The sequence below is a fragment of the Nerophis lumbriciformis genome, linkage group LG10 (genome assembly GCF_033978685.3).
Source record: "Nerophis lumbriciformis linkage group LG10, RoL_Nlum_v2.1, whole genome shotgun sequence".
Classification (NCBI taxonomy): domain Eukaryota; kingdom Metazoa; phylum Chordata; class Actinopteri; order Syngnathiformes; family Syngnathidae; genus Nerophis; species Nerophis lumbriciformis.
Window position 1 is genome coordinate 40,934,306 of NC_084557.2, and position 27,484 is coordinate 40,961,789.

Consider the following 27,484-nt stretch of genomic DNA (forward strand, 5'->3'; position numbering starts at 1 on the left):
TGTATATTCAATGAGGTCCTCAGGAAAAAAACATGTCACATCAAATTTCCTCTTTTTATTATTGTGAACATCTATAAACAAATGAGGGACAAATAAATCAAGAAGGAGGTTTAAGGGCTTCTCTCATTTTAAGAATTCAGTTCTTTCCACAAGTCCAATGCATGTGTGTGTAGTCACAGTCCATTAGTATGTCGTCTTTTCTCCTCCTCTTGATTTACGATCATGTGGTTGTCGACGTGGTCTTTGGTGTAGTGTCAGTCTGCTACAATGCAGAGCAAGCTTTGTGCCATTCCACAAACTCGTCTATAAGCACCGGCCCTGTCAATCAAACAAGGTGCGGTGTTCAGCGACAAGAAGGTAAGGTGTGTCTCAAATATTTAAAGTACTGATAGTTACAGAAGGAGACATCGCTGTAGGGGTATGACGACATTTAGTATTGCAAGGCTGAGTTTACACATGCGTCCATGCAATGGCTGACATTTTTGTTTTAAAAATATTAATAAATATGGCATCTTGATTTTGTTTTTTAACAAAATACAAAAAAAATGTAAATACTGAAGTTGCGCGATAGAGCTCGTTGCATCGCGATAATGCATGTTGATGACCAGTGTTGGGTTAGTTACTGAGTTAGAGTTACTAGTTACTTTATTTCAAAAGTAACTCAGTTACTTACACCAAAAAGTAATTCATTACTGTGAAAAGTAACTAGTTCTTTTTTTTCTTTTTCTTTTTTAAAGCTCCCATTAATGCCCTTTTAGCCTTCATTCCAGTACTGTTATTGCACTGGAAAGTAATACAATCTGTTGATCAACTTGAAATGCATATGCATCACTGAACTCAGAAAGCAATGTGGTCTACATTCAACACACAAAGACAAAGATATGTTTCAAAGGGCCAATTTATTTCAGGCCAGAGCAAATTGACAAAACTATTTTAAATAGCTGCAACATAATGGCACTTTAACTTTAAGTGGATAGGATCTTTGATCCAAGACACAACTTACATTTAACTAAAATGTTATTTTCTTTGTGCTCGACAAAAGAAAAGTATTGAGAATGTGTCCATGTTAAGAAACTCGACTTCTGGCTTCACCATGATGTCTTGTTAGTTGTTATGAGAGTAGCGTATGTGTGTGTGTGGCCCTTTAAGATATGACAGCATGTGAGGTGAGTGATGTCAGTGAGTGAGTAGGCGAGAGAGGTGAGGGAATAGCAACAGTGAGTGTGTGCAGGTGCTCTAGCTTGGTTGATGGCTGCGTCCAATAAAGTCACAAAGTTGCAACAAACCGCCGGCCTCGTCATTCACCCTCAGCTGTAAAGACCCACTTCCGGGTAAAGTGAAGGTTGTTAGCCCCGAAGTACATAGGCTCTGGAGGAACGTCTCCCCTGCGCCCCTCAACTACGGTCCACAGTGCAAACCACTTTTAAATCAGTAATCATCGCCTTCGTGGCGGCAAATAAAGTACATTATCATTCCAGGAGGAGGAGGAATGGCAGAACATGCTACATGACACATGGTAGGAGGATATGCCAGCTGCAAGCTAGAGCTCTTGAATGTAAACAAAGCTGGACGAATCTATACCAAACAGTATAGTATCAGGTCGAAATATTTGACTATCAAACAACCTTTTGTCGTTTATTGTTTACAAACTCGGGTAATAGATCCCTGGACAAAAGAAGGCTTTGAGGGCAAAAAACAACAGATTGAAATCAGAGTCCTTTTGAAGAGTAATTGATAGTGTTTGTCCAATTATAATTGCCATCAAAAATTTAATTTTTTAATGATCTTTGAAATGTGAATAATCAGTATGACCAATACTGCCCCTGTACCTACTTGGCGTTGGATCCATGCCCAAAACTAGTGTAAAGTAGCCAAAACAGAAGAATCAGTGTCGATAGAACCAGATATTACCAGAATAATAGTTTTGAGAAAGTACAACCGTAAATGACATGTGACCTACTCTATTTGTCAACAGCTAAATTAGACGCCTTTGAAACACATTTTGAAATGGTTTTATTATCATTTATATACCAAATATAACAACAATGACATTTGTTGCAGACAATTATATTTGCAAACGGTAGTCGCGACATCATCACTCGTGTTTTTCCGGGAGGAAGTTGGTTAAATATTTCCTCTTATTCTTATTAAAAACATGAATACCTTGCTCATTTTGCAAAGTAGACCTTGTTTTTATGGCAGTACATCTGTGATTGGCCAGCATTTAAAGCGGAGACATGATGTCGGACATTTGGAGGGAGGATGGGATCTCAGCTTCTATAATAGTGTTAGCTTCCAGCTAGTTAGCTAACAAGAGTGAGACAAAGTTGTGTGAAAAATAACTTGAACTATCATTTTAGCCGAAGTCAGCCAGCTAAACTTTGTCTACATCAATTCAAGTACCTTTTAAAGCAGCGTCAATTTGCAATGACGTAAAAAAAGACACTAACAAACTCGAACCACATGTACATTTTATTAGTCATTTTAATTTAGTACCAGCTGAATGAGCAGCACAGTTACAGTATAAATAAATATTTATGAATGAATGAATTATCTTTGTTGTTAGTAAGAACATGCCTAAAATAACTTCATGCATTTAGAAGTCGATGGAAAAATTAAAGCCATTAAATATGTGTACGCTTTATTATCTGATTAGTTGACTAATCGTTAAGATAATCGTTGACTAATCGACTATCAAAATAATCATTAGTTGCAGCCCTAATGTACATTAGGGCTGCAACTATCATCGTACAAAACCCGAAACCAGTTAAGTTAGCACGTTGTGTAAATGGTAAATAAAAACAGAATACAATGATTTGAAAATCCTTTTCAACCTATATTCAATTGAATAGACTGCAAAGACAAGATACTGAACGTTTGAACTGGAAAACTTTATTTTTTGCAAATATGTGGGTGTATTAGTGCCCAAGGCATGGGTAACTTACACATCTGTGAAGGCACCATTAATGCTGAAAGGTACATACAGGTTTTGGAGCAACATATGTTGCCATCCAAGCAGAGTCTTTTTCATGGACGCCCCTGCTTATTTCAGCAAGACAATGCCAAGCCACATTTTGCACGTGTTACAACAGCGTGGCTTCATAGTAAAAGACTGTGGGTACTAGACTGGCCTGCCTGTAGTCCAGATCTGTCTCCCATTGAAAACGTGTGGCGCATTATGAAGCCTAAAATACCACAAGGGAGACCCCGGACTGTTGAACAACTTAAGCTGTACATCAAGCAAGAATGGGAAAGAATTCCACCTGAAAAGCTTCAAAAATTGGTCTCCTCAGTTCCCAAACCTTTACTGAGTGTTGTTGATTGATTGAAACTTTTATTAGTAGATTGTACAGTATAGTACATATTCCGTACAATTGACCACTAAATGGTAACACCCGAATAAGTTTTTCAACTTGTTTAAGTCGGGGTCCACGTTAATCAATTCATGGTACAAGTATATACTATCAGCATAATACAGTCATCACACAAGTTAATCATCAGAGTATATACATTGAATTATTTACATTATTTACAATCCGGGGGGTGGGATGAGGTGGTGGTGGTGTGGGGGGGGGGGGGGGGGGGTTAGGTTTGGTTGATATCAGCATTACAGTTATCAACAATTATATCATCAGAGAAATGGACATTGAAACAGTGTAGGTCTGACTTGGTAGGATATGTACAGCGAGCAGTGAACATAGTGAGCTCAGAAAGCATAAGAACAAGTATATACATTTGATTATTTACAATCCAGTGAGGTGGAATGTGGAGGGGGGAGGTTGTTAGTCTAGGGTTGTAGTTGCCTGGAGGTGTTCTTTTAGTGCGGTTTTGAAGGAGGATACAGATGCACTTTATTTTACACCTGTTGGGCGTGCATTCCATTAAAAGGAAAGGCCATGTAAAAATGCCCCTGTGACAACTTTTTTGCAATGTGTTGCTGCCATTAGATTCTATGGTTAATGATTATTTGCAAAAAATAAATAAATATGTTTTTTAGTTTGAACATTAAATATCTTGTCTTTGCAGTCTATTCAATTGAATATAAGTTGAAAAGGATTTGCAAATCATTGTATTCTGTTTTTATTTGGCTGGAGGCGTGTCTTAATGAAATTAAACAATGGATGTCCGCTAACTTCTTGCAACTCAACGCCAAGAAAACGGAAATGCTGATTATCGGTCCTGCTAAACACCGACATTTATTTAATAATACCACCTTAACATTTGACAACCAAACAATTACACAAGGCGAATCAGTAAAGAATCTGGGTATTATCTTCGACCCAACTCTCTCGTTTGAGTCACACATTAAGAGTGTTACTAAAACGGCCTTCTTTCATCTCCGTAATATCGCTAAAATTCGTTCTATTTTATCCACTAGCGACGCTGAGATCATTATTCATGCGTTCGTTACGTCTCGTCTCGATTACTGTAACGTATTATTTTCGGGTCTCCCTATGTCTAGCATTAAAAAATTACAGTTGGTACAAAATGCGGCTGCTAGACTTTTGACAAGAACAAGAAAGTTTGATCATATTACGCCTATACTGGCTCACCTGCACTGGCTTCCTGTGCACTTAAGATGTGACTTTAAGGTTTTACTACTTACGTATAAAATACTACACGGTCTAGCTCCGTCCTATCTTGTCGATTGCATTGTACCATATGTCCCGGCAAGAAATCTGCGTTCAAAGAACTCCGGCTTATTAGTGATTCCCAGAGCCCAAAAAAAGTCTGCGGGCTATAGAGCGTTTTCTATTCGGGCTCCAGTACTATGGAATGCCCTCCCGGTAACAATTAGAGATGCTACCTCAGTAGAAGCATTTAAGTCCCATCTTAAAACTCATTTGTATACTCTAGCCTTTAAATAGCCCCCCTGTTAGACCAGTTGATCTGCCGTTTCTTTTCTTTTCTCCTCTGCTCCCCTTTTCCTTGAGGGGGGGGCACAGGTCCGGTGGCCATGGATGAAGTGCTGGCTGTCCAGAGTCGGGACCCGGGGTGGACCGCTCGCCTGTGCATCGGCAGGGAACATCTCTGCGCTGCTGACCCGTCTCCGCTCGGGATGGTGTCCTGCTGGCCCCACTATGGACTGGACTCTTACTATTATGTTGGATCCACTATGGACTGGACTCTCACAATATTATGTCAGACCCACTCGACATCCATTGCTTTCGGTCTCCCCTAGAGGGGGGGGGTTACCCACATATGCGGTCCTCTCCAAGGTTTCTCATAGTCATTCACATCGACGTCCCACTGGGGTGAGTTTTTCCTTGCCCGTATGTGGGCTTTGTACCGAGGATGTCGTTGTGGCTTGTGCAGCCCTTTGAGACACTTGTGATTTAGGGCTATATAAATAAAGATTGATTGATTGATTGATTTACCATTTACACAACGTGCCAACTTCACTGGTTTTGGGTTTTGTACTTTAGAGTAGTCAGTGTACTGCTTACCCACAGAATGAGTCGAAATAATTGTGTCTTGCATACAGTCGAAGGTGGTGGTGGTAGTGTTATGGTCTGGGGCTACATGAGTGCTGTCGGCACTGGGGAGCTGCAGTTCATTAAGGGAAAAAAATTAACTTGGGACATTCTAAAGCAGATACTTGGCCAAAAAGAAGTAGTCCAAACACACCTCCAAGATGACCAGTGTCTTGCAGATAAAAAAAAATGTTTCTCAGTTCAAACATTAAATATCGTGTCTTTGCAGTCTATTCAATTGAATATACCGTATTTTCCGCACTATAAGGCGCACCTAAAAACCACAAATTTTCTCAAAAGCTGACAGTGCGCCTTATAACCCGGTGCGCTTTATATATGGATTAATATTAAGATTCATTTTCATAAAGTTTCGGTCTCGCAACTATGGTAAACAGCCGCCATCTTTTTTCCCCGTAGAAGAGGAAGTGCTTCTTCTTCTACGCAAGCAACCGCCAAGGTAAGCACCCGCCCCCATAGAACAGGAAGCGCTTCTTCTTCTACTGTAAGCAACCACCCGCCCACGTAGAAGAAGAAGAAGCGCGCGAATATTACGTTTCATTTCCTTTGTGTGTTTACATCTGTAAAGACCACAAAATGGCTCCTACTAAGCGACAGGGATCCGGTTCATGAAAAGACGCAATCTCTCCATCCGCACACGGATTACTATTTCACAGCAACTGCCTAAAGACTTTCAAGAAAAGCTGGCTACTTTCCGTGCATATTGTAAAAACAAGATAGCTGAAAAAAAGATCCGGCCAGAGAACATTATCAACATGGACAAGGTTCCACTGACTTTTGATATTCCTGTGAACCGCACTGTGGATACAACGGGAGCACGTACGGTGAATATTCGCACCACAGGGAATGAGAAGTCATCCTTCACTGTGGTTCTAGCTTGCCATGCTAATGGCCAGAAACTTCCACCCATGGTGATATTCAAAAGGAAGACCTTGCCAAAAGAGACCTTTCCAGCCGGCGTCATCATAAAAGCTAACTCGAAGGGCTGGATGAAGAAAAGATGAGCGAGTGGTTAAGGTAAGTTTACGCGAAGAGGCCGGGTGGCTTTTTTCACGCAGCTCCGTCCATGTTGATATACGACTCCGTGCGCGCCCACATCACGCTGGTTTTTAATATATTATTAAAGTTTGACTGACCTATCTGACTGTTTTTTTGACATTCCTTTAGCGCAGTTAGATGATGCTTATAACACGGGGCGTCTTATAGGTGGACAAAGTTTTGAAATATGCCGTTCATTGAAGGCGCGGCTTATAACCCAGGGCGCCTTATGGTGCGGAAAATACGGTAAGTTAAAAAGGATTTGCAAATCATTGTATTCTGTTTTTATTTACTATTTACACAATGTGCCAACTTCACTGGTTTTGGGTTTTGTATATTCAAGTCAATAAATACTTTGCCACTTTTATTTTACTGCTCCTTTTTAAGTCATTCATTTGTGGTCGTTTGTATTTTTGTTCCACAAATGAAAGACAACTTAAAAAACTTTTAATCCCAATTAATGAAATTCCTTTTGGAATCATGCAGAATTAGCAAAACTTACAAGCTCCGTCTTCGTCGTAGTTGGTCAGGTCAGTACGGATTGTCCTGCTGAACTCCAACACGTTGTACCACTGGTCCTTGTTCACACCCTTGTACTTGGACTGCTGCGGGACACATTTCAAACCCTTTTCTGGTCATGACTAAACAAACCCCTTCCTCCGTCCCCTCACACTTACTTCTAGGAACTGGACGAAGACTGGGAGGAGAGGCCAAGATCTGCCTAGCAACAAGGCCAGCATGGATTTAGCTGTGTCCATGTCCAGGTTCCTCTGGTCTTTATCCTGATGGTGCCACACACGAACACGCATTGGAAAGAACGGTGAGCAGATTTTAAACACTTGGCGACACAAAACAAGACAAGGTAGAAGTCAACTCACCCTGGCAAAGTCAAAAGAATATCTGTAGATGTTTTTAAAAAGGCCAGAGTCATTGAGCTCACCACGCAGGTCATCCAGTTTGCTTTGTAACCTCTGTGTGCAGTCACACCTGCAGACAGGGGCACGTTACAGTACTACAAGCATGTGAAAAAAAAAGTTTTAAATCGGTTTTTTTTTTAACTTCAATAATTTGGAGTGCATGAGAAAGTGGAGAGGAAAACATAGCTCCCTTTAAACACATGATCATTTATTAACTAGTATATCCTAACTATTTGTGTATTTATAAATTAGAAATAAATATACATTATGGGTAGGTATGTCACGGTATGAACATTTCTTATCACGGTTATTTTAACGCTGTAATTTTAAATGTGCTCAATTTTCAAAAACTACTTCTACTAAAATCCTTTAACCAAGTTTTATTTAAAAAACAAACAAACAAAAAAACACAAACACCACATTCAAAATGTATGTATGGACTAGGGATGTCCCGATCCAGGTTTTTGCACTTCCGATCCGATACCGATAGTTTTTGCACTTCCGATCCGATACCGATACTGACCGATAATGGCCTATCCGAGCATGTATTAAAGTTATTTAGCCTACTTAGTTGTCAGAATCATGTTGAAAAGGGTTTTAGTACTCTTGATAACAACTAGCCAGCTGAATTAGGGGAGTTTGAATAATACACAATGGTTGGTAACAAGAAACTGACCTGTTTATTCAAGGATAAACACAAAATAGACAAAATTATACATGACAAACAGAAATGGCATCATTGAAACTAGGGCTGGGCGATATGGCCTTTTTTTAATATTGCGATATTTTAAGGCCATATTGCGATACACGATATATATCTCGATATTTTGCCTTAGCCTTGAATGAACAGTTGATGCATATAATCACAGCAGTATGATGATTCTATGTGTTTTGATTGATTGATTGAGACTTTTATTAGTAGGTTGCACAGTGAAGTACATATTCCGTACAATTGACCACTAAATGGTAACACCCGAATAAGTTTTTCAACTTGTTTAAGTCGGGGTCCACTTAAATTGATTCATGATACAGATATATACTATCAGATATATACTATCATCATAATACAGTCATCAAACAAGATAATCACATTGAATTATTTACATTATTTATAATCCAGGGTGTGGAGGGGGGCGCCGGATGTAAGTGTCAAAAAGACAACTAAAAGAGTTTGATATGAGAATAAATCTAAAGTTAAAATATAGGGTAGAAATGCACCCATTTGCAGGAAATGTAGTCTTGATTTTCAAAATTTTCTTTCAAGTCTTGCATGTCTACATTAAAGCATTCTTCTTCATACTGCATTAATATATGCTACTTTTAAACTTTCATGCAGAGAGGGAAATCACAACTAAAAAAAAATCACTATTTTTTTCATACGGTGTTGACGTGGAAATGTTTGCCTCGGCGATGGTGTGGACATGTGGCACCGAATGGAGATAAGCGTCTCGACAGACCTTACAATATTTGAACAATGATGACGAAAACTGTTTTCTCTGTCGTGTCCGTGTGTCGAAAATTGTTATGCGCTTATTTTTTTTATTTGATTTTGTGCGTGGCATAGATTTGCCGTGCGCTGAAGACGCTTGAGCAGGCGCGCACCTTAGCGGCTGCGCTTGCATCACAGCTAACGTTAGCCATGCTGCTACCTCGCTCTCTGCTGGGAGAGGGCGTATACGTATATGACGTATGACGTGACAGTATGTGACGTGTGTAAGAAGGTGCGCTCGCTGTCTGTAAGAGGGAGACACAGGAAAGAGTGAGAAGATCCTGTCGTGTAATGCCAGCAGCTAAAAGCAACTGCGTTAGAATCCACAGACATGTGGGTGTGCTGGAAAATGCGGAACGGAGCTTAGGGAACAGCAGAAAAGTGGAATGTATTATTTAAATCGGTGCGTTGGAAAACACGGACCGGAGTTTTTTTTAAACTGGATCTGGATCGGCATTTTCCCATGCCTTGCCAATACGCATTTTTTTGCGAATATCGGCGGCCCATCCGATCCAAATATCGGATCGGGACATCCCTAGTATGTACGTCAGGTACAAAACCCAAAACCAGTGAAGTTGTTACGTTGTGTAAATGGCAAATAAAAACAGAATACAATGATTTGCAAATCCTTTTCAACTTATATTCAATTGAATAGACTGCAAAGAGGGCAGCACGGTGACAGAAGGGTTAGTGCGTCTGCCTCACAATACGAAGGTCCTGAGTAGTCGTGAGTTCAATCCCGGCCTCGGGATCTTTCTGTGTGGAGTTTGCATGTCCTCCCCGTGACTGCGTGGGTTCCCTCCGGGTACTCCGGCTTCCTCCCACCTCCAAAGACATGCACCTGGGGATAGGTTGATTGGCAACACTAAATCGGCCCTAGTGTGTGAATGTGAGTGTGAATGTTGTCTGTCTATCTGTGTTGGCCCTGTGATGAAGTGGCGACTTGTCCAGGGTGTACCCCGCCTTCCGCCCGATTGTAGCTGAGATAGGCTCCAGCGCCCCCCGTGACCCCGAAGGGAATAAGCGGTAGAAGATGGATGGATGGATGGATAGACTGCAAAGACAAGATACTTATGTTCGAACTGAGAAACTTATTTTTTTGCAAATAATCATTAACTTAGAATTTAATGACAGCAACACATTGCAAAAAAGTTGTCACAGGGGCATTTTTACCACTGTGTTACATGGCCTTTCCTTTTAACAACACTTAGTAAACGTTTGGGAACTGAGGAGACCATTTTTTTTAAGCTTTTCAGGTGGAATTCTTTCCCATTCTTGTTTGATGTACAGCTTAAGTTGTTCAGCAGTCCGGGGTCTCCGTTGTGGTATTTTACGATTCGTGATGCACCACACATTTTCAATGGGATACAGGTCTGGACTACAGGCAGGCCAGTCTAGTACCCGCACTCTTTTACTATGAAGCCACGCTGTTGTAACACGTGGCTTGGCATTGTCTTGCTGGAATAAGCAACATATGTTGCTCCAAAACCTGTATGTACCTTTCAGCATTAATGGTGCCTTCACAGATGTGTAAGTTACCCATGCCTTGGGCACTAATACACCCCCATACCATCCAGATGCTGGCTTTGAACTTTGCGCCTATAACAATCCGGATGGTTCTTTTCCTCTTTGGTCCGGAGGACACGACGTCCACAGTTTCCAAAAACAATTTGAAATGTGGACTCGTCAGACCACAGAACACTTTTACACTTTGCATCAGTCCATCTTAGATGAGCTTGCGCCCAGCAAAGCCGGCAGCGTTTCTGGGTGTTGTTGATAAATGTCTTTCGCTTTGCATAGTAGTTTTAACTTGCACTTACAGATGGAGCGACCAACTGTAGTTACTGACAGTGGGTTTCTGAAGTGTTCCTGAACCCACGTCGTGATATCCTTTACACACTGATGTCGCTTTTTGATGCAGCACCGCCTGAGGGATCGGAGGTCCGTAATATCATCGCTTACGTGCAATGATTTCTCCAGATTCTCTGGACTTTGTGATGATATGACTGACCGTAAATGGTGAAATCCCTAAATTCCTTGCAATAGCTCGTTGAGAAATGTTGTTCTTAAACTGTTCAACAATTTTCTCACGCATTTGTTCACAAAGTGGTGACCCTCGCCCCATCCTTGTTTGTGAATGACTGAGCATTTCATGGAAGCTGCTTTTATACCCACTCATGGCACACACCTGTTCCCAATTAGCCTGTTCACCTGTGGAATGTTCCAAATAAGTGTTTGATGAGCATTCCTCAACTTGCTCAGTCTTTTTTGCCACTTGCGCCAGCTTTTTTGAAACATGTTCCGAATGAGCTAATATTTGCAAAAAATAAAAGTTTTCCAGTTCGAACATTAAATATCTTGTCTTTGCAGTCTATTCAATTGAATATAGGTTGAAAAGGATTTGCAAATCGATGTATTTTGTTTTTATTTACCATTTACACAAAGTGCCAACTTCACTGGTTTTGGGGTTTGTAGAAAGTTGAATGTGCATATGAAAGCAACACAAGCATTATAAACAAAGTAATATGGCAGAAACAAAATAACATTAATAAATACAAATAAATGTTCAAATTGTGCAAGATGGTACCTTATGGACTTAAGACGTAACTGCACTTTTTGTCCATATAGATAAATATAGTGTTCATATATGAGGTTTACACATAGGACTGCACGATTATGGGCAAAATAAGATTATTTTTATCAATATTGAAATCAGGATTATTCATTGTTTGGTAAAACAGTGTTGGTGTGTGAACGCGACGTCATCATGTAATTTGTAATATCTAATCAAATTGCTCTAGATAAAGTTATCTATATATTTAAAGACAAATATTTGTGTTTTTGTTCATTATCAGTATGTCAGATTTCTTTTTATTACATGATGCCTTTATCTCTATTTTTACATTTTCTGCCAAGCGGCAGTTCAGATTACCCACCCTTTTTGGATTCACTCGAGGGAGTACTGGAGAGTGCACCCCCGGGTGATTCCCTCGTTCTACTGGGGGACTTCAACGCTCATGTTGGCAGCGACAGTGAAACCTGGAGAGGCGTGATTGGGAAGAATGGCCGCCCGGATCTGAACCCGAGTGGTGTTTTGTTATTGGACTTTTGTGCTCATCACAGATTGTCAATAACAAACACCATGTTCAAACATAAGGGTGTCCATATGTGCACTTGGCACCAGGACACCCTAGGCCGCAGTTCCATGATCGACTTTGTAGTTGTGTCATCGGATTTGCGGTCTCATGTTTTGGACACTCGGGTGAAGAGAGGGGCGGAGCTTTCTACCGATCACCACCTGGTGGTGAGTTGGCTGCGATGGTGGGGGAGGATGCCGGACAGACCTGGCAGGCCCAAACGCATTGTGAGGGTTTGCTGGGAACGTCTAGCAGAGTCTCCTGTCAGAGAGAGTTTCAATTCCCACCTCCGGAAGAACTTTGAACATGTCACGAGGGAGGTGCTGGACATTGAGTCCGAGTGGACGATGTTCCGTGCCTCTATTGTCGAGGCGGCCGATTGGAGCTGTGGCCGCAAGGTGGTTGGTGCTTGTCGTGGCGGTAATCCTAGAAGCGGTAAGGGATGCCGTCAAGCTGAAGAAAGAGTCCTATCGGGCTCTTTTGGCTCATAGGACTCCGGAGGCAGCGGACAGGTACCGACAGGCCAAGCGGTGTGCGGCTTCAGCGGTTGCGGAGGCAAAGACACGGACATGGGAGGAGTTCGAGGAAGTCATGGAAAACGACTTCCGGACGGCTTCGAAGCGATTCTGGACCACCATCCGCCGCCTCAGGAAGGGGAAGCAGTGCACTATCAACACCGTGTATGGTGAGGATGGTGTTCTGCTGACCTCGACTGCGGATGTTGTGGATCGGTGGAGAGAATACTTCGAAGACCTCCTCAATCCCACCAACACGTCTTCCTATGAGGAAGCAGTGCCTGGGGAATCTGTGGTGGACTCTTCTATTTCTGGGGCTGAGGTTGCCGAGGTAGTTAAAAAGCTCCTCGGTGGCAGGGCCCCGGGGGTGGATGAGATCCGCCCGGAGTTCCTTAAGGCTCTGGATGCTGTGGGGCTGTCTTGGTTGACAAGACTCTGCAGCATCGCGTGGACATCGGGGGCGGTACCTCTGGATTGGCAGACCGGGGTGGTGGTTCCTCTCTTTAAGAAGGGGAACCGGTAAGGTCTATTCAGGTGTACTGGAGTGGAGGCTACGCCAGATAGTCGAACCTCGGATTCAGTAGGAACAGTGTGGTTTTCGTCCTGGTCGTGGAACTGTGGACCAGCTCTATACTCTCGGCAGGGTCCTTGAGAGTGCATGGGAGTTTGCCCAACCAGTCTACATGTGCTTTGTGGACTTGGAGAAGGCATTCGACCGTGTCCCTCGGGAAGTCCTGTGGGGAGTGCTCAGAGAGTATGGGGTATCGTACTGTCTGATTTTGGCGGTCCGTTCCCTGTATGATCAGTGTCAGAGCTTGGTCCGCAGTAAGTCGGACACGTTTACAGTGAGGGTTGGACTCCGCCAAGGCTGCCCTTTGTCACCGATTCCGTTCATAACTTTTATGGACAGAATTTCTAGGCACAGTCAAGGCGTTGAGGGGATCCGGTTTGGTGGCTGCAGGATTAGGTCTCTGCTTTTTGCAGATGATGTGGTCCTGATGGCTTCATCTGGCCAGGATCTTCAGCTCTCGCTGGATCGGTTCGCAGCCGAGTGTGAAGCGACTGGGATGAGAATCAGCACCTCCAAGTCCATGGTTCTCGCCCGGAAAAGGGTGGAGTGCCATCTCCGGGTTGGGAAGGAGACCCTGCCCCAAGTGGAGGAGTTCAAGTACCTCGGAGTCTTGTTCACGAGTGAGGGAAGAGTGGATCGTGAGATCGACAGGCGGATCGGTGCGGCATCTTCAGTAATGCGGACGCTGTATCGATCCGTTGTGGTGAAGAAGGAGCTGAGCCGGAAGGCAAAGCTCTCAATTTACCGGTCGATCTACGTTCCCATCCTCACCTATGGTCATGAGCTTTGGGTTATGACCGAAAGGACAAGATCACAGGTACAAGCGGCCGAAATGAGTTTCCTCCGCCGGGTGGCAGGGCTCTCCCTTAGAGATAAGGTGAGAAGCTCTGTCATCCGGGGGGAGCTCAAAGTAAAGCCGCTGCTCCTCCACATCGAGAGGAGCCAGATGAGGTGGTTCGGGCATCTGGTCAGGATGCCACCCGAACGCCTCCCTTGGGAGGTGTTTAGGGCACGTCTTACCGGTAGGAGGCCACGGCGAAGACCCAGGACACGTTGGGAAGACTATGTCTCCCGGCTGGCCTGGGAACGCCTTGGGATCCCCCGGGAGGAGCTGGACGAAGTGGCTTGGGAGAGGGAAGTCTGGGCTTCCCTGCTTAGGCTGCTGCCCCCGCGACCCGACCTCGGATAAGCGGAAGAAGATGGATGGAATGAAAAAAAAAAGTAATGTAAAAAACATGGTGTTTACTTTTTGATATCAATATAAAACACAAAGCAGTTTGGCTAATGAAGATGAAGTCAAACAAGCTTTGTTCTTCAACAACAACCATGTACTTCAGTGCAACAGTTTGGCCAACAAAAATAAAGAGTGCTACCTCTCACATCTAACACACAATCTTTGTGCCTCACGGACAACTCAGCCTGCGTTCAATTCGATGAAATGACAAAACATTTGAGCTAGTATTGATGTTATTGGAACACTAACAAAGTTAGCAGTTAAATTAAAGGAGGAGTGAGCGTCCCAGTAAACAAACTACAGACTTTATAAACAAGTTGTGGACGACGTTCATGACACATCGCCGGCTGCATGTCTGTCCCAGCAGTTGACGGACGGACGCTAGCTGCACGTTCAAAATGAAACTGCAACATCAAATATTGTTCTCCTCCAACAGCATTGCGCTCTTAGTCTCACACCGACACTCCACGGAAGTAGAAGCGATTGAAATGAAGTAAAACGAAGCGATCAGCTCAGTTTATTTAGAGGGAACATTTTCAGACATTTTCAGGAAGTAAGCGGTGTTGCCTAAAATGCATTAATAAGTGCCGCTTTTTTGGTTATTAAAAATTTAAACGGTATTATTAACCGTCTGGAATTTTACCGCGGTTTATCATTATACCGTTTACCGTTACATCCCTAGTTATGGGTGCTTAAAAAAATTAATTCACATCCAAATGGTGATTTTTATTTATTCTGATTCTAAATCAATTCGCAACTTTCAAAAAAATCTATAAAAAAAAAAAAAAGTTGTATACAAATGTTTCCTGAATCTATTATTATTTATTCCAAATTGAAATACTATACATTAATAAAAAAAGACAAAAGGCCTTATTGATGCACATTATATTTCCAGGCTTTCGCGGGCCTCATTAAAAAAATGTGGCAGGCCAGATGTTGCCACAGCCATGATACCTGTGTTAAAGCGCATTTTTATAAAAATACAGGGCCACGTGTCAAGGGCTGTGGCAAAATCTTGTCTGCCACATATATATAGGAGTACATTATTGGGGTTTTTTCATTCATCATTCTTGGACTGTAACCCAGTCCTGTGATTCTCAAACTCTGGTATGTGTTGTACCACTAGTGGCTCATCTTGTGGTATGCCAAATAATCACTTGATTAAAGTACAGTGTTATATTTTCCTTTGTGTTACTGTTCAAACTGTATGTAATGTTACAGTGCCCAAAAATATTAAACATACTCGTTGAATACAACCTCTACCTTGTTTTCAATGACTAGTTAGGCCTACTACGCTACTGCATTTTAATGTTTGTCATTATGGTGGTACTTGGAGAGCCAAGTGTTTTCTGAGGTGGTACTTTGTGGAAAAAGTTTGAGAAACACTGGTCTAGTTGACAGCGGGGACCTACCGTATTACAGAACACGACAGAAGCAATATTGTAATAGCAATAAGGAGCTAACTACTCAGTTAGCATTAATAGCGCTAATAGGTTAATTGCAATGTGCTTGAATTTCGCAACCGACAGAGGTAGGTGAAGATGATAGCTGGAGACAATTTTATTACAAATACAGGTTTTGCCATTTTATAGAGTAACTATATCATCAAAAGATTGCCTACAGCCACAGCTGGTAATGCCGATGTTTTTTGGCTTGTTTTTTTTTCTACATCATATTTTGTACCCAGCGACTATGAGATTCTACAGTTAACTGAATAAAGCAGTGGTTGTTAACCTTGTTGGAGGTACCGAACCCCACCAGTTTCATATGCACATTCCCTTTAGTGAAAAATAAAAAAATTTATTTTTTTTTTTTTCAAATTTAAGACAAAGTTATATGTTTTTTTTTACTAGTGCACAAAATGAACCGTGCATGAACATCAACTTGTTCAAAGAACAAAACCAACACAGTGCATGAACTCACAACAAATTACACACTTGCAAATCAGATGGAAAATTAGAGGGAACATTGTTTGGGGGTATCCATAATACTTAGACTTCTTTTTTATTGTCATTCAAATTTTAACTTTACAGTACGCCGAAAGGGAGAAGTTTTTATTTACACGATTGATTGATTGAATGCAACTTTTATTAGTAGATTGCACAGTACAGTACATATTCCGTACAATTGACCATTAAATGGTAACACCTCAATACGTTTTTCAACTTGTTTAATTAAGTCGGGTCCACGTTAATCAATTCATGAGTCTGGTGTGTCTTGACCGCTGCGGCGGAGGCTCTGCCGAACCCCTGAGGCCGACCTACCGAACCCTTAGGGTTCGACCGAACCCAGGTTAAGAACCACTGGAATAGAGGCATTAGTTAATTACTTACAGTATAGTATGATTTATCATTTAGTTTTTTTTGTTAATTGCGTTCCTTGTGTTGCAACGCCATGTATGCTGTGTTTATGCTTTGCGTTTTTCAATGTTTCTATGGCGACGGTATCAATGGTTGGTTTCACTTAGGCCATGGTGTGGCTGATAGACCAAATCACTCGGAACCCCCAAAATGAAAAGTAGTCATCTTACTGTAAGGACGTCATTCCTCTGAGCCACTCGTCTTTGGTAAAGAAGCCCATGTTGACTGCTTCCAGATGCCAGGCTAACACCAGCATAATGATCTGCAACATGGAAGGCAACGCGTTTCATGTCGGATGCTTAGTTCACCAGCACATCAGAGCGGACTCACGTTCTCAGGAGCCACGCAAAGGTCTTCACAGAACTTCTCCATGGCTTCGGGGCCGAGCACCTCGTCTCGGCCCGCGTACTCGTAGAACCAAGCCAGGCACTTTCTGCCAGAGAAGGGCTTGTCTGTGCTGAAAGGCTTTGACGTGCAAATAGGAGGTCGGGTGAAGCTAAAGTGTAAAGAACACATCATCACCAACAACGCTCTTGAATCTGTGGTGAAATCCAAGAGCTAGAAAGATTTTGACTATCCATCATATGTTTGTTTTTTTGGCAACTTAAGCAATAACAGTTAGTTAATTTTTGTTGAAATGAGCAGGAAAGATACGTGAGCGTTTGTTTACCTTGTGATTTTACACTTGAGCTGATGATCCTCTGGATCAGGCAGCTTTCTTTTCTTCTTCACAGGCATCACAAGACCTTCAATGGGCTTCACGGCGAGCTGGGCTACATGTACATACAGTGGTGTGCAACATTATTACAACACTTGCCATGAACTGGAAAACAAAGTCTTATTTCAATTAAAAGAGCCCAATAAAACCATAGATTCTTTCATAATGGAACCTTCAACCATACTGATATTGCGTAATGAGTGTTCCAGAGACACCTGCATGAATAACTTTATCAATGTCTTGGGAACATGTTTTGCATTTCCAAAATGCAGTAACAGTCAAAATTCCCTTTTTGTTCATTACAACTGACTTTTGAGAGTGTGGAATGACATGGAGGTTGGAAATACATCAACACAATGGCAGAAAAATGCGCTGCTTTGAATGTTTTCAAAAGGCGTCCCACTAAATGAGAGTAAAATGTAAAAAAGACTGGAATGATAAATTTGTTAGGGAAATATTGTCAATACCTTTGCCTTGACCTTTCAAAAAGGTGTAAAAGTGAAAATCAAGCTCTGAAAATAAATAAAACACCAGTTTCTTAATGTTAGACAAGTGTTCTAATATTTCTGCACACCACTGTACACACCCAGGCAGAGAGAGGTGCCTTAACATTCAATTCTGACCTTTACAAAGATAATAATGCAAGTTTTGATGTATTCCTTTAACAATGTTTATAGTGTAATGCAATTATTATGGTTGAAGTTTTCACTATGTCAGAGATACTTGTAAGGTTTTGCCACCCTTTTAGGATCAATTATCCAGGATGCAGGTCTTACTTATGTACTTGTGGCAGCCTTTATCATTCAGATCTTCTCGATTACAATTGGATGGAGGGTCCCAAATCTGTGGCAAGACTTCAAATTGCAATGGCAAGCAAAAACTTATAAAAATATTTTAAAAAGCCCACATACAAAACTTTCTACAACTTCTTGTCGTAGATTCTGTCAGAGCTGGCAGATGTTTCCTGTGAGAAGACAAAAGAGTTGCACGATGCATTATTTGTTTTGTGTCATTTTGTTTTTTTGGATTAACACCAATACAATTAGAAAATGCAGGTTCAAGATTCGAGGTTTAATAGAGGTCGTTAAACACTAATGATACTTCAAATGCCATTATTAAAAAACACACATTAGAAGATTGCCTACAGCCACAGTTTTTTTTTTTTAGACCCAGCGTTATTAGCTTTTTGTTTTTGGGGACTATATACAGTCGCGATCAAAAGTTTACATACACTTGTAAAGAACATAATGGCTGTCTTGAGTTTCCAATAATTTCTACAACTCTTTTTTGTGATAGAGTGATTGGAGCACATACTTGTTGGTCACAAAAAACATTCATAAAGTTTGGTTCTTTTATGAATTTAATTTAATCTACTAAAAATGTGACCAAATCTGCTGGGTCAAAAGTATGCATACAGCAATGTTAATATTTGGTTACATGTCCCTTGGCAAGTTTCACTGCAATAAGGCACTTTTGGTAGCCATCCACAAGCTTCTGGCAAGCTTCTGGTTGAATTTTTGACCACTCCTCTTGACAAAATTGGTGCAGTTCAGCTAAATGTGTTGGTTTTCTGACATGGACTTGTTTCTTCAGCATTGTCCACACGTTTAAGTCAGGACTTCGGGAAGGCCATTGTAAAACCTTAATTCTAGCCTGATTTAGCCATTCCTTTATCACTTTTGTTAAAGTTAAAGTACCAATGATTGTCACACACACTAGGTGTGGTGAAATTTGTCCTCTGCATTTGACCCATCCCCTTGTTCACCCCCTGGGAGGTGAGGGGAGCAGTGGGCAGCAGCGGTGCCGCGCCCGGGAATCATTTTTGGTGATTTAACCCCCGATTCCAACCCTTGATGCTGAGTGCCAAACAGGGAGGTAATGGGTCCCATTTTTATAGTCTTTGGTATGACTCGGCCGGGGTTTGAACTCACAGCCTACCGATCTCAGGGCGGACACTCTAACCACTAGGCCACTGAGTAGGTTTTGCTGGGTATTGTGGCCAAACAGCTCAATTTTTGTTTCATCTGACATCACATGCACAAAGATAAGACCTTCTGGAGGAAAGTACTGTGGTCAGATGAAACAATAATTGAGCTGTTTGGCCACAATACCCAGCAATATGTTTGGAGGAGAAAAGGTGTACCTTACGACGTGTTTGTGAATCACTTGAACAAAGCTGCTAAAATGATTGATATTGAAACAGTCTGTGAGAGTAGTCTGAGAGTTGTGTGATTGAGAGTTTAAAGAAGTCAAACTAAAGTTTTACTAAAGGGACACACAAAGACCAAGAATGTGGCTCAAAAGGGCACATGATTTTGCAACGCATTTTTTTCTGGAGGTAGGTTTTGTTTACATGGCTGTACTGTACCCGCGGTAATGTGAGAGAGAGCAACAGACTGGATTCAAATGGATCATACATATAAAAAAAAAAAAAGGGACCGCACCGAGCCAAACTGTATATTCCAAAGGCTTGCTACCTCAAAAAAATAAGTTAATTGGTGAGCACGTCCAAAGGACAAGATATTTGAGTAGGCTACCACCATTGTCAAAGCCAAACTTGTACAGTATGTATTTCATCAACAGAGCCAGTATTTATACCGGTAAATCATTTCAGAATACAAAGTCTGTTAGGCTCTTTTTCCTCCATTCAAATGGCACAGAATATACAGCTTTATACTCTTATTTATTCGAGAAGGAGTTAGGGTGCCCAGCTTAATTTTATACGCAGGTTTCCCCGAAAAAACAAGCCTATTATTACTTTTAAATACTTTGATCATTGTGCTACTGCATACCTGCCAACTTTTGAAATCAGAAAAACCTAGTAGCCAGGGTCCAAGGGCCGCAGGCCCCGGTAGGTCCAGGACAAAGTCCTGGTGGAGGGTTCAGGGCTTCGCCCCCCGACGCAAAATGATTATTAGCATTCAGACAGGTTAAAATGTTGCTAAAACCATCACTTTTCTATCAGTCACAGTGACTTTTCAAAACAAAAATATTACAGCAAAAATCATATGGGTTGATTGGCATGTTTATTCTGTAAGCTAACTTCAATAGTTTGAATTTATTTTGACAGTTAATGCCAGTTATCCTGTCAACCTTTCACAAGACTTCAATTTGTTAATTGAAAGTATAAACAGTATAAACACTTTTTACAGTAAACAAATGGTAAAACAGTACTAAACAATTCCATAAAAAAAAAAATTGGTGTCATTATTAACTTTCTGTCCAAGCTTGTATAATCTACTGCCTTGTTCAATTGTAAAAAATATTCTGTGCCTAAAATTCACATTTCTATCACAATTATCATACTGTAAACATGGTAAGCTAACTTCATTAAAATTAATAGTCCTGTCAATAGCATGGAATTACAATTCAAATGTAGTTTTTTTGTAAGCCTTTCAAAAGAATTCAAAATATGAAAAATTAATGAAAATTAATTTAAGCCATCAGACACTTGAAAAGTGGCACATCACATCTCTAATGTAATCATTTGAACTTTTCAACAGAAATAGCACTGCAAAAATTAAGGACATACTTCTGTATTTTGGTAGTTATGCTGTCAACATTTAACAAGATTTCTTCAACTTGGACTTGAAAGCATAAATAGTATAAACACTTTTAACAGTATGTCGTGCTGTGAAATACAGCCGACAGGATTGCGCACCAAACACGAAGCAAGGCCAAAGCGCATGCATGGTGCAGGAGAACAAAGGACTTCTTTCATTTAAGGTTTGTGATAAACCATCAAACTCATTCGTTAAAAGGACTCTATAGTAATATAAAGCGAATTTTTCTGGACATTATCATGCAAGAAAAGTTTATTTTTGGGACCGCGATCACCGCGTAATGATTTTTAAAGGTTGCATTACAAACATTTAACTGTCCCATGTGATCAGCCAGTGCGATTGGAAATCCATGCTCAATTATTGCCTCCGTAAATAAAACTTCGGCATTTATCACATCCAAAGAATCTGTTTGGGCGACGAAAAACGTTGAAAGTTTTCCACTTGTATCGCTAGCAACGGCATTAGACTTGTTTTTTTGTCCCAACGTGGTCTTTTACATCGCTAATTCCGCCGTGTCCGATCGAAACATCTTGTCTGCACAAGGTGCAATTCGCGTAGTTTTCACCCTTTTTTTTTTTTTAATTAATGAAAAACCGTATTTTTTATCACTGCAACCGTAACCCGGAATAGGTTGATGAAAACCGTACGAATTACGGGAAAACCGGAGTAGTTGGCAGGTATGCTACTGCACCAAAAATAATACTAATTCATTTTGTGCTTACCCAAGAATAAAAGTAAACAGACAACATCATTTTTACATTTTTCCGCCTGCAGCTATCTTGGCTAACACTAACATCCTACTGAATGCTACGTGTGTAACTGAATAAAATATGCTTTGATTACCAGTCTGAAAATGCAGTAAACACACCAACCAACATGTACCAGGTGAAGGCGTTAAAAGTCATGTTTGATCGTCTCACGGCTGCTATCCAGGTTACTGGCTGTCTGTCTATTAGCTTCATAACCTGACTTTCTTTAGCTTTGCTTTCATGCTTTTTTTTCCTGAAGCAATCATAACCATGATTGTGGCACCTAATGACGCCACACGATCGTTGTTAAAGGAAAAAAACCAAAATGTAAGCACTTTAAGAGTCTTGCATTCAGCTAGGTCAGGGGTCGGCAACCCGCGGCTCCGGAGCCGCATGCGGCTCTTTGATCACTCTGATGCGGCTCAGCAGCTTACTTGCTGAACCCCCCAATTTTCCCGTGAGACTTCCGGATTTCAGTGCCTCTCGCAGAAAACTCCCGGGATTAATATTCACCGATTTTCACCCTTAAAGCTATAATAAGGGCGTGCCGTGATGGTACAACATTTGACGCCCTCTACAATCTGTATTGACAGCGTGCCAGTCCAACACTTGTTATACATTGTACATCTTCTGCTTACAAACGTACGTGACAGCAATGCATACTTGGTCAACAGCCACACAGGTTACACTGACGGTGATCATATAAAACAACTTTAACACTCTTACTAATAATGCGCCACACTTTGAACCAAAACCAAACAAGAATGACAAACACATTTCGGGAGAACATCTGCACCTTAACACAACAGAACAAACACCCAGAATCCCATGCAGCCCTGACTCTTCCGGGCTACATTATACACCCCTGCTACCACCAAACCCCACCCCAAGCCTGCTCCCTCACACATCAACCCCCCCTCCCCCCCTCTGTGCGTCGGTTGAGGTGGGCGGGGTTTGGTAGCGGGGGTGTATAATGTATCCCGGAAGAGTTAGGGCTGCATGGGATTCTGGGTATTTGTCCTGTTGTGTTTATGTTGTGTTACGGTGCAGATGTTCTCCCGAAATGTGTTTGTCATTCTTGTTTGGTGTGGGTTGACAGTGTGGCGCATTATTAGTAAGAGTGTTAAAGTTTTTTTTTATACCGCCACCGTCAGTGTAACCTGTGTGGTTGTTGACCAAGTATGCCTTGCTGTCACCTACGTGAGCAAGCGGAAGCCCTATACAACATGTGGCTGATCAGGCACGCTGGTTGTAGTGGGCACGCATGACGCTGACAAGCGCTATTCATTCAAAACCCGCGTGCCGCACCAGCTTAAAAATTCCATACAAAGGTGTGGGCAGCGTGTCTGAGACCCCTGGTTTATACATAGGACAAAGCAAAAAAAAATGTTTATATGCAATGTTATTTCATTTAAAAATTTCGAAAATTTTGCGGCTCCCATTGTTTTCTATAATTTGTGAAACTGGTCAAAATGGCTCTTTGACTGGTACAGGTTGCCGACCCCTGAGCTAGGTGAATAAGTCATTCAGAGCCCAGCAAGACCCACAATGCAATGTGTTTCCATGTCACACTTTCAAATCCAAATCCTATAGGCACACAAGAAGCTGCAGATCAGCAAAGCGGTTGTGCGACATTCATATTCCTGAAATATTTTGTATATGCTGCTGCAGTTTACACATACTATAAACATACATAGATGAACACTGTTGCATCATATTTAAAATTTTGTCTCTGTTTTTTAGGTTTTATTTTTCATCTCGTATTGTTCTGTCCTGTAACCTTGTCTTAGAACCTGTCAAAGAATATTTTCTATTTTGCAACAGACAAAGGTTTATCTATCTATGTAGGCTGCCTAATCATGCATAATACCGTATTTTCCGGACTATAAGGCACGCTTAAAATCTATTTTTTCTTCTCAAAACTCGACAGTGCGCCTTATAAGTGCGCCTAATGTAAGGAATAAGTTTGGTTGAGTGTACCCACTTCGAAGCAATTTTATTTGGTACATGGTGTAATAAGTGTGACCAGTCGATGGCAGTCAAACATAAGAGATAAGTGTAGGCTGCACCGTTTGGTGTGCTTCAACATACAAGTATTATTATGGTGTGTATATGGTAAGACATTATCTGGCGGGTTTTTTTCACAATATTTTGCAAAACCAACTTTTGTTACCTTCTGATCTGTATTTGGGATCTGCATAAATCCTGAAAAATTGCGCGCGTCCGCCTTTATAGTCCGTGGCGACTCCGTAGTCGATAAGCTTCTTCTTTTTCTCTATCTTCTTGTTATGGGACATTCATCCTCCACTGTTGCCATTTCTAATATAAAGTAGTGTAAAGTTCTTACTTATATCTGTTAGTAAACTCGCCATGAAAGCGCCAAAACATACCGGTGTAGTGAGTTTACATTATTCACCCAAGGAACTTTATTAGTGTTCAGATCAGACGGTTTTTCACGGGACACATTTCCAGTGTTGTTTCCGGATGAGAAGATGCTGCTACGTTATTGATTTAAGTAAAGTCTGAATGTCATTAAAACAGTTAGCCAATCCTTGCACGCTACAGCGCTACAACAAAGATGACGGGGAGAAGACGCTGCCGAAGGTGAGCCACGTAAATAAGACCGCCCACAAAACGCCGCATCCGGAAGAGACAGTCAGAAAGCGGCTTGAAGATGGTTTGTAAAACATCATCTATGCAACAGTTTGACCAAAGAACCACCATCACATGACAAGGAAGTGTTTTACATTTAGAAAAAAAATAAAAAATATGACTCCTTTAATGTGCCCTATAATCCGGTGCACCTTTTATATGAAAAAATATCAAAAATACCATCTGCAGTGCGCCTTATAATTCGGTGCGCCCTATGGTCCGGAAAATACGGTAATACAAAATGTGGATTGTTACAATCATGTCTTGAGCAAGATGTTAATTATGTCAACTTTGTTTCCACCCAAATATTGCTATTGTGATCCATACATTACGTTTTGTACTTGATATAATCTTAGTAACTGTTTCCATTTTGTAATACTGTGTAATATTGCTCTGTGACCAGTCTGTCAATGTCAACACTTGTGAATTTAGAATAATTTCATCAATTACAGTTATTATAGGGTGACACATTATTTCAGGGAGCTATTTATTTGTTAGCAGTTGTATTCACCTTCATATAAGATGCTACTGTGTCAAGGAACTCCCTGCACTTTGTTTTTATTGACTTGTTTTTTTTTTTAAATAGACACGCTTCATTGCATTTAAACAAAGTTAAGTGTTGGAGTTTGTAATAGTATTATTCAATGTCACTTTTACTGTATCGGCTCCAAATATAGTAATCTGTATCGTTTCGACCCTGGAAAAAAAGATATCGGCCGATCTCTATTGCAGTGTTTTGCAACCTTTTTTGAGCCAATGCGCATTTTTTTCATTGAAAGAATCCGGAGGCACACCACCAGCAGAAATCATTAAGAAATGAAACTCAGTAGACAATAAAAAGTTGTTGTCGCAATTGTTGGATATGAATTTAAACCATAACCAACTATGCATCACTATAGCTCGTCTCAAAGTACAGTAGGTGTACTGTCGCGACCTGTCACATCACGCCGTGACTTATTTTGAGTTTTTTGGTTGTGCTCCCGTGCATAATGTTTTAGTTCTTGTCTTGCGCTCCTATTTTGGTGGCTTTTCCTGTTTTGTGGCTATTTTCCTGTTGCAGTTTCATGTCTTCCTTTGAGCGCTATTCCCCGCACCTGCTTTGTTTTAGCAAGTTGTTGCTATCTTTTTTTGTGTGGACAGTGTTGATTATCATGTATGGATGTACTTTGTGGACGCCGTCTCTGCTCCACAGTAAGTCTTTGCTGTCGTCCAGCATTCTGTTTTTGTTTACTTTGTCGCCAGTTCAGTTTTAGTTTTGTTCTGCATAGCCACCTCAAAGCTTTAATGCCTTTTCTTAGGGGCACTCGCCTTTTGTTTATTTTTGGTTTAAGCATTAGACACCTTTTTACCTGCACACTGCCTCCCCCTGTCCTCTGCATATTGTGATCACGACAAACCATCGTCTTCTCACACGATGTGTTACCGACATCTACAAAGCAATTAGCTACCAGCTTCCACCTACAGATATTCAGCTCTAGACAGCACAGACACTCAACAACGGCACATTATAATTACTGGTTTGTAAAAAAATGTTTTAACTAGAGATGTCCAATAATATCGGACTGCCGATATCAGCCGATAAATGCTTTAAAATGTAATATCGGAAATTATCGGTATCGGTTTCAAAATTATCGGTATCGGTTTCAAAAAGTAAAATGTATGACTTTTCAAAACGCCGCTGTGTACACAGACTAGGGAGAAGTACAGAGCGCCAATAAACCTTAAAGGCACGGCCTTTGCGTGCCGGCCTAGTCACATAATATCTACGGCTTTTCACACACACACACAAGTGAATGCAAGGCATACTTGGTCAACAGCCATACAGGTCACACTAAGGGTGGCCGTATAAACAACTTTAACACTGTTACAAATATGCGCCACACTGTGAACCCACACCAAACAAGAATGATAAACAAATTTCGGGAGAACATACGCACCGTAACACAACAGAACAAATACCCAGAACCCCTTGCAGCACTAACTCTTCTGGGACGCTACAATATACGCCCCCTGCTACCTCCCCCAACCCCACCCACCTCAACCTCCTCATGCTCTCTCAGGGAGAGCATGTCCCAAATTCCAAGCTGCTGTTTTGAGGCATGTTAAAAAAAATAATGCAATTTGTGACTTCAATAATAAATATGGTAGTGCCATGTTGGCATTTTTTTTCCATAACTTGAGTTGATTTATTTTGCAAAACCTTGTTACATTGTTTAATGCATCCAGCGGGGCATCACAACAAAATTAGGCATACGAATGTGTTAATTCCACGACTGTATATATCGGTTGATATCGGAATCGGTAATTAAGAGTTGGACAATATCGGATTTTGGCAAAAAAAGCCATTATCGGACATGTCTATTTTTAACCCAAATAGGTGAAACTACATAATCTCCCACGGCACAGTGGTTGAAAAACACTGCTCTATTGCATAATATGTTTTATGTAATGTGTTTTTTTGTTGTTGCCAGATGACTCTTGTGTTGTGGAAAGTTGATGTGTCTGTTGACTGAATAACTATTCTGAACAGCCCACACACTTTCTGTCAACATTAACAGTTCGTACCAAAGCTGAAGCAGAGTTCATGTGTTGGAGTGACGTCATCACTTTCTCAGTTTGACACTGTTATTAGAAGCAATGTGTTTTGTAACGAGTTTTAGCTAGCATGACACAGACTTCTCCATTGATTACAGTTGGTGATTATCTTAACTACATCAGGGTTCCCTTTTGCTGTTATAGTCTAGATGTTTGAATAAAAAACGACCCAGTATTTGACTATAAGTGAGCTTCTACGCCTCTTTGTTTTCTGGCTAGCGGATCGCTAGCTTAAATTCTCATATGTCAACATACGCGCCAGACATTTGTGGAATGTTCTATATAAAACCTTTTAGATCAATAGAGAAGGTGTGTATTTGCCATTATTGCCAATATATAGACTTATTCTTGAATAAACACTTACTTTTTTCCATGACACTTGAACAGGCATACTCTTTTTCACCGGCTTTTGAGACGCCGGAGCGTGCGGATGAAGCTTCCGGGGTCGCGGGTG

General features: G+C 41.2%; 1 protein-coding gene and 1 long non-coding RNA gene across 5 annotated transcripts; both read right to left on the minus strand.

The window, feature by feature from the left end:
• Positions 1-40: 40 nt before the first annotated feature.
• LOC133612095 (DCN1-like protein 5) lies at positions 41-27,484 on the minus strand. Of its 4 annotated transcripts, XM_061969265.2 has the most exons (10): positions 27,395-27,473; positions 18,383-18,435; positions 18,248-18,314; positions 17,424-17,526; positions 17,084-17,249; positions 16,924-17,015; positions 7,409-7,517; positions 7,208-7,312; positions 7,033-7,135; positions 41-318 (listed from the first exon to the last, which is right to left on the minus strand). In XM_061969265.2, the coding sequence occupies exons 4-10, from the start codon at positions 17,489-17,491 to the stop codon at positions 263-265; spliced, it is 699 nt and encodes a 232-aa protein (XP_061825249.1). In that variant the 5' UTR covers positions 17,492-17,526; positions 18,248-18,314; positions 18,383-18,435; positions 27,395-27,473; the 3' UTR covers positions 41-262. The 4 variants fall into 4 exon arrangements, with proteins under 4 accessions (XP_061825249.1, XP_061825248.1, XP_061825247.1 ...); XM_061969264.2 differs by having other exon boundaries at positions 18,248-18,435; positions 27,395-27,484; XM_061969263.2 differs by lacking the exons at positions 18,248-18,314; positions 18,383-18,435 and having other exon boundaries at positions 27,395-27,437.
• On the minus strand, positions 2,871-5,792 carry LOC140679044 (uncharacterized). Its single transcript, XR_012050624.1, has 2 exons — positions 5,379-5,792; positions 2,871-4,088 (listed from the first exon to the last, which is right to left on the minus strand). It is a non-coding gene; the product is annotated as an uncharacterized lncRNA (long non-coding RNA).